General features: G+C 36.2%; 1 protein-coding gene across 1 annotated transcript in view; it reads left to right on the forward strand.

Annotated features, from left to right (window-relative positions):
• The window catches only part of adcy2a (adenylate cyclase 2a), a 141,759-nt gene extending 134,976 nt beyond the window's left edge, over nt 1–6,783 (forward strand). Inside the window, exons 25-26 of the mRNA XM_016232739.1 lie at nt 5,622–5,746; nt 5,996–6,783. Of these exons, the coding sequence (XP_016088225.1) occupies nt 5,622–5,746; nt 5,996–6,148 (278 nt within the window). The 3' untranslated portion in view covers nt 6,149–6,783. The remainder of the gene's footprint in view (nt 1–5,621; nt 5,747–5,995) is intronic.
• Nucleotides 6,784–8,179: the final 1,396 nt, after the last annotated feature.

The following is an 8,179-nucleotide window of genomic DNA, read 5'->3' on the forward strand; positions in this document are numbered from 1 at the left end:
CTGTATACATGAATTATCCTGAATTATTGATCTTGCCCTTCATTTGCATCGGGAAGAGAATTTCCTTGCATTTTATCTAGACTACATATTTGCTGCCCTTGCATCATAGGAGAAAAAATGTAAGAAGTTTGAATCCATGCTTGACAAGCTCCTGTCTCAACATCTCCAAAGGCCTCTTCCTTTGTGGCTGGTGCTGTTGTTATGGACCACCGTGTCTACAATGCTCCTGTTCCATTCAAAATAATCTTGATTGTCTGCCTGAATGATCTCAAACTTAAATTCTGAAAAATGTTTAGACATTTACAGTCAATAACTGAAGTTGTCCCAGAAGGACTACAAATCTGTACTATCATAGTAAAACTCCTCTCTAGTCATCTCTTCTCCCTTTCCTTCTCCTCTCCTCTTTTCTCACATCCTGCTCTCTGCTTATCTCTCTCATTGCACCTCTTTCTCTACCCACTCCATCACCTTAGCCTCACACCACTTTCTTTACCCCCACCCCTATTTTTATTAGGGGTTCAAGCACATAGTGCTGCAACCCTATTCTAATTGTTAGGAGTTTTATTATTATTATTATTATTCCCTAAAACTGATTGTGCAGCCCAAACCTAGAGAGCTGAAACTTTGTCAGATTGTAGTAGTCCGGCCTTCTTGTCAGATCCAAAGACTCACCGTACTCGGCCAATAGAGGGCGCTACAGCGATCAAAAATGCAATGTCATAGACTCAATTGGATCTTATATCATTGGATTCCTTAGCTCAATCAAAACAAAATGGCTATCTCCGATTTCATTTCCGTCTGATAAAATTTTTTTTGTCAGAAACCTACTTTTGCGAACTAGTCCTAGGTTTTTCCCCCGGTCGGAACCAAACCAGTGCAGAAATGTTCTTTGGACAATAAATATAAAAAAATGATCCAAAAAAAAGTTTGAAATTTCAACTCACCGTCGCTTAGGGACGCAAAAAAATCTGTTAGGGACTGGGCCATTTTTACTAAAATGGCTATAACTCCTGAACGGACTGAGATGTCTTCACCAAACTTGGTACTCATGTGTGCAAGTTCAATCTTTGGTCAAATAAAAACAATTCGCAGTTCTGCCACTTGGTGGCGCTATAAGACGAAAAAAACCTAAAAATGACTATAACTATGCAACTGTTGGTCCGATCGACTTGAAAATTGGTATGCATGTGTCTTCGTCCAAAGGGGCACAAGTGTCTATGAGGACATTCGCGTATCTAAAAACACATGGCCGCCAATTGGTCAAAGAAGTTTAAGCACCTATTGGACAAGGTTAACGGAGGTCGATCAGAACAAAACTCGGTGGGCATATTCGACTCATGGCCCTAAAGGTCTGTAAGAATTTTGAAAGAAAATGGCCACTAGTTGGCGCTAACGAGCTTTTTTGGCTCAGTAATCATGTGGTGTTTCACAAATCCACACAATATGCATATCATTCGATAGACCTCCTCATAAACAACTTTGCCTCAAGAACCATTGCTGTCAGTCAAATCATTCATTAATTATTCACAAATATGTTCAAAACCTACTTTTGCGAACTAGTCCTAGGTTTTTCGCTCAATCTCAATCAAACCACTGCAGCGATATTCTCTGGACTCTTTAGATCAATAATTAAATTTTTTTTTTTTTAATTTTGTCCTTTGGTTATCTTTAACGGGGTACTTTAGAAAAGGGGTGTGGTCAAATATACCCATAAGCATATAAAACTTAAACGAAAACTCGGTGACTCGAAACTTGGTGAAACCATGTGTCAGATGACTCTTAACAAGCATGCAAAGTTTCATGGAGATCGGACCATAGGTGGCGCTATAACAGTTAAAAAGACCTCAAAAACACAAAATTTGAATAGAAAATGACCTCATATTGTAGAACATGTACATATATTCACAGAAACACCAGATCTTCATATCATATGATAGAACTCCTCATTCTGAACAACTTCGCCTCTGGGACTAATGCTGTCAGTCAAATCGTTAATTAAATATTTTAAATTATGTTACAAACCTACTTTTGCGAACTAGTCCTAGCTTTTTCGCTCAATCTCGATCAAACCCCTGCAGTGTTATTCTCTGGACTCTCTAGATCAATAATTATCAAAAAAATGTAGAATTTTGTCCTTTGGTTACCTTTAATGGGGTCATTTAGAAATGGGGTCTGGTCAAATATACCCAAAACATGTGTCAGATGACTCTTAACAAGCATGCAAAGTTTCATGGAGATCGGACCATAGGTGGCGCTATAAAAGTTAAAAAGGCCTCAAAAACACAAGATTTGTATAGAAAATGACCTCAATATGTAGAACATGTTCATATATTCGCACAAGCACTAGATCTTCATATCATATGATAAATCTCCTCATTCTGAACAACTTTGCCTCTCTGACCAATGCTGTCAATAAAACTGTTAATTAAATATGTGAGATTATTTAAAACACCTACTTTTATGAACTAGTCATAGATTTTAAACTCAAAATCAATAAAATCAGTGCAGTACTATTCTCTAGACTCTCTAGGTCAATAATTATCAAAAAAATGGTTTTATCAAAAACACATTTTTACAACTATAAACCAGTAATTTTATAATATGTTCTTTACATAGTGTACCCAAAGGCCTATAAATCATAAAAGAAAGCCTACAACATCTCTCAAAACTGTGTAAAATGATACATAATTTCGTTCAAAACAAGCATGCAAAATTTAAGAGAGATTGGGCAAAAAAATGACACTATAATAGTTGTAAAGGTTAAAAACACGGTGTTGTATGAGAAATTGCAATTATAACCACTAGATGGCAGTGGAAGACCACTAATGGGCTCATTAAATGCCCTAAAACAGTACTGTTCATAGGTTAGGTTATGGATTCATGCTAAGATATTATAAAATCACTGTTATAACATTTAAAATCACATTGCGTCAAAGTTTACCATTTTGTTTATACAGACATATCCGTTTTTACAATTATGCCAGATTATGATTACAGTGAAACCTGAAAATGACATATTAACTCATAAAAATAGAAGACTTGCAATAAGTTTTGTCACCTATAATTTAACTCAAATATCTATATCTGCAACAAAATGTGTGTGCATGTATGTGTGTGTGTGTGTTTGTTTAAGCATGCTGATTGAGTATTAATATACTAGTTTAATAATTTCATTTCCGTGTGTGTGTGTGCGTGTATGTGTGTGTGTGTGTCTTTGAGCCTATTCTCTATATTGGATGTGTTTTACTGTCAGTCATACATCCAGGTTGGCCAAGACCACCTTAAAGGCCTTAAAATGCAAACACCAGATCTTCATATCATATGATAGAACTCCTCATTCTGAACAACTTCGCCTCTGGGACTAATGCTGTCAGTCAAATCGTTAATTAAATATTTTAAATTATGTTACAAACCTACTTTTGCGAACTAGTCCTAGCTTTTTCGCTCAATCTCGATCAAACCCCTGCAGTGTTATTCTCTGGACTCTCTAGATCAATAATTATCAAAAAAATGTAGAATTTTGTCCTTTGGTTACCTTTAATGGGGTCATTTAGAAATGGGGTCTGGTCAAATATACCCAAAACATGTGTCAGATGACTCTTAACAAGCATGCAAAGTTTCATGGAGATCGGACCATAGGTGGCGCTATAAAAGTTAAAAAGGCCTCAAAAACACAAGATTTGTATAGAAAATGACCTCAATATGTAGAACATGTTCATATATTCGCACAAGCACTAGATCTTCATATCATATGATAAATCTCCTCATTCTGAACAACTTTGCCTCTCTGACCAATGCTGTCAATAAAACTGTTAATTAAATATGTGAGATTATTTAAAACACCTACTTTTATGAACTAGTCATAGATTTTAAACTCAAAATCAATAAAATCAGTGCAGTACTATTCTCTAGACTCTCTAGGTCAATAATTATCAAAAAAATGGTTTTATCAAAAACACATTTTTACAACTATAAACCAGTAATTTTATAATATGTTCTTTACATAGTGTACCCAAAGGCCTATAAATCATAAAAGAAAGCCTACAACATCTCTCAAAACTGTGTAAAATGATACATAATTTCGTTCAAAACAAGCATGCAAAATTTAAGAGAGATTGGGCAAAAAAATGACACTATAATAGTTGTAAAGGTTAAAAACACGGTGTTGTATGAGAAATTGCAATTATAACCACTAGATGGCAGTGGAAGACCACTAATGGGCTCATTAAATGCCCTAAAACAGTACTGTTCATAGGTTAGGTTATGGATTCATGCTAAGATATTATAAAATCACTGTTATAACATTTAAAATCACATTGCGTCAAAGTTTACCATTTTGTTTATACAGACATATCCGTTTTTACAATTATGCCAGATTATGATTACAGTGAAACCTGAAAATGACATATTAACTCATAAAAATAGAAGACTTGCAATAAGTTTTGTCACCTATAATTTAACTCAAATATCTATATCTGCAACAAAATGTGTGTGCATGTATGTGTGTGTGTGTGTTTGTTTAAGCATGCTGATTGAGTATTAATATACTAGTTTAATAATTTCATTTCCGTGTGTGTGTGTGCGTGTATGTGTGTGTGTGTGTCTTTGAGCCTATTCTCTATATTGGATGTGTTTTACTGTCAGTCATACATCCAGGTTGGCCAAGACCACCTTAAAGGCCTTAAAATGCTTGAACCCCGGTAATTGCTGCTTGCAGCTATATTTTATTATTATTTTTATTATTTGCATATTCATTCTTGCTCTTTGTATACTTTCCCTTTTATTACTACTCTAAAGCAATTGTGATAAATGTGTAAACGATTAGGAAAACTGCATTTCTTGTGTTGAGTGTATGATTAACCGAATAGTTATCAGTTTAGAGCCAATCGAAAATATACCATGTTCATTTGATAGAATGACAAATTACAGAGTTTGGTTTGTTGTGTTTTGGACAAATGGTACATAAATGATTGTAATTTGTGTAAAACCTTTTTTTCATTTCAGATATTTTGAAGTATTGGTTGGTTGTATTAACTATTGTGAAAACATTTGAGAGTTTTGTGCATATTGTTTTGAGGAAATTACTTGCATGATTTGTAATTTGTTTGAAATGAATGAAAACATACAATCTGTACAATTATAAAGTGTTCAGGTCACTGTTAACTTTTTTGAGAACAGTGACCTGAGTTTGGAGAAATGTGTCAAATCGATTGGGAAAAACTGTAAGATATATACAAATGAATATTATTTACTGCCATCTGATTATATGCATATGTGTGTGTGTGTGCGTGTGTGTGTGTATACAGTAGTCAACATTTGAAGTGGATCAAAAAAGTTCATCAAACGCATTTTGGTTTTAGGACAACTTTAATGAAAGGTTTTGATCCACTTCAAATGTTGACTAGTGTATATATATATATGTATATATATATATATTCTTTTTTTTTTTTTTTTTTACAAGTCAATCTATTGAACCAATTTCACAGATTTTAATGTACGAGTCCCTAAATGATTTCTCATGGACAAAATGTTGTATTACAGCCTTCATCATTTCACAATGTAAGAAAACAACATTAACGACATTTGGCATATTACAATAACCTGTATATCACTATCTGCAGGTATTAATCATGGACCTGTGATAGCTGGGGTGATTGGAGCTCAGAAGCCCCAGTATGACATCTGGGGCAACACAGTGAATGTAGCAAGCAGAATGGACAGCACAGGAGTGCTGGGAAAAATACAGGTAAGAGGGTTTATAATAAGAGTTTTATTATTATTATTATTAACTGTGCAGAACCATTGTTTGCTTCTTTATTGGTTTTTAATATTTTTAATTGCCTCAAATCCTTTCACTAGATGTTTGATTACAGTTAAAGTAACTCTGTGTGTAAAACCAGTGGGATTAGGAGAATGCTCATGCTTTGAACAACTTGTAGTGCGATGACTCATTAACCCATTTAATTCCTGTGTGTGTGTGTGTGTGTGTGTGCAGGTTACAGAAGAGACGAGTCGTATCTTGCAGACATTAGGCTACATGTGCACATGCAGAGGAATTATAAATGTGAAAGGGAAAGGAGAGCTCAAAACATACTTCGTCCACACTGAGATGAGCCGGTCTTTATCCCAGGGGAATGTAATGCCATGAAGCATAGCAACAAACATGCAATGAACTGCAGACATCTACAAACGGGAATACAAGGGACATTTGTAAATAATTGCTCCTAGTCTTTAGATGCACGAAATATTGGATGTATTGAAAGTGATACCATTTCTACTGTATCTCATAGGCAGGTTTTGTGCACAGGGTACTACTGTAAGTATGGTAGCAATTATTTTGTAAGAAAATCAAATATAACAAAAAGTGTTTTGATGTTTTAATGCCATTTTTCTTTTCTTTGTTTTTCTTTTTTAAAAACTTCATTAAACTTTATATGTACTTGTCTTTCTGAGGGCATCTTTATTTTTAAGACATTTAAGAGTTTTTGATACGCTGTAGTTACAAATGACAGGAATAAGCTAGTACTTAAATGTTTCTGTGTCGTGTCACTAACATGCTGTGCATGATGTGTCACATATTTACACCAAGGGCATATAGATGTAGCTTTGGACAGTTGGGACATATCCCTATGAGAGTTGTGAATGCAATATAGTATTCTATGTTTGTATGTCTGTTTCGTGTTTTTATTCATAATGAAAATACTTTTTTCCCTTTACACATTTCATGAACATAAGGTGTACTGTCAAGTTGTTCTGTGCAATCTCTGTGCACCTTCTTTGAGCACTGGACCACTGTCAACAATTTCCGAGAGGTGTTTTCTGTTTCATTATTGTCACAAGTGGACAAATAATGGGCTAAAACAGCAGTAAAAAAGTAGTTTTTCTGAACTTTATATTTAATGTATTCATTGTTCAGTTGTAGGTCGCCAAATGAAAGTAAAGTTGGACATACTTTGTTTTTTTCGGCATTTTTATCTTTATAGGACAGTATTGACGGGAAACGAGGTGTGAGAGAGAAGGGGGACAGGATTGGGAAAGGACCGCGAGCCGGGACTCTAACTCGGGTCACCCAAAGCACAACAGCACTATACAGTGGGTACGGAAAGTATTCAGACCCCCTTAAATTTTTCACTCTTTGTTATATTGCAGCCATTTGCTAAAATCATTTAAGTTAATTTTTTTTTCCTCATTAATGTACACACAGCACCCCATATTGACAGAAAAGCACAGAATTGTTGACATTTTTGCAGATTTATTAAAAAAGAAAAACTGAAATATCACATGGTCCTAAGTATTCAGACCCTTTGCTCAGCATTTAGTAGAAGCACCCTTTTGATCTAATATAGCCATGAGTCTTTTTGGGAAAGATGCAACAAGTTTTTCACACCTGGATTTGGGGATCCTCTGCCATTCCTCCTTGCAGATCCTCTCCAGTTCTGTCAGGTTGGATGGTAAACGTTGGTGGACAGCCATTTTTAGGTCTCTCCAGAGATGCTCAATTGGGTTTAAGTCAGGGCTCTGGCTGGGCCATTCAAGAACAGTCACAGAGTTGTTGTGAAGCCACTCCTTCGTTATTTTAGCTGTGTGCTTAGGGTCATTGTCTTGTTGGAAGGTAAACCTTCAGCCCAGTCTGAGGTCCTGAGCAATCTGGAGAAGGTTTTCATCCAGGATATCCCTGTACTTGGGGATATATTCATCTTTCCCTCGATTGCAACCAGTCGTCCTGTCCCTGCAGCTGAAAAACACCCCCACAGCATGATGCTGCCACCACCATGCTTCACTGTTGGGACTGTATTGGACAGGTGATGAGCAGTGCCTGGTTTTCTTCACACATACCGCTTAGAATTAAGGCCAAAAAGTTCTCATCAGACCAGAGAATCTTATTTCTCACTATCTTGGAGTCCTTCAGGTGTTTTTTCATGTGTCTTGCACTGAGGAGAGGCTTCCGTCGGGCCACTCTGCCATAAAGCCCCGACTGGTGGAGGGCTGCAGTGATGGTTGACTTTCTACAACTTTCTCCCATCTCCCGCCTGCATCTCTGGCGCTCAGCCACAGTGATCTTTGGGTTCTTCTTTACCTCTCTCACCAAGGCTCTTCTCTCCCGATAGCTCAGTTTGGCCGGACGGCCAGCTCTAGGAAGGGTTCTGGTCGTCCCAAACTTCTTCCATTTAAGGATTAT

Source organism: Sinocyclocheilus grahami, unplaced genomic scaffold (genome assembly GCF_001515645.1).
Source record: "Sinocyclocheilus grahami isolate Dianchi unplaced genomic scaffold, SAMN03320097.WGS_v1.1 scaffold418.1, whole genome shotgun sequence".
Classification (NCBI taxonomy): domain Eukaryota; kingdom Metazoa; phylum Chordata; class Actinopteri; order Cypriniformes; family Cyprinidae; genus Sinocyclocheilus; species Sinocyclocheilus grahami.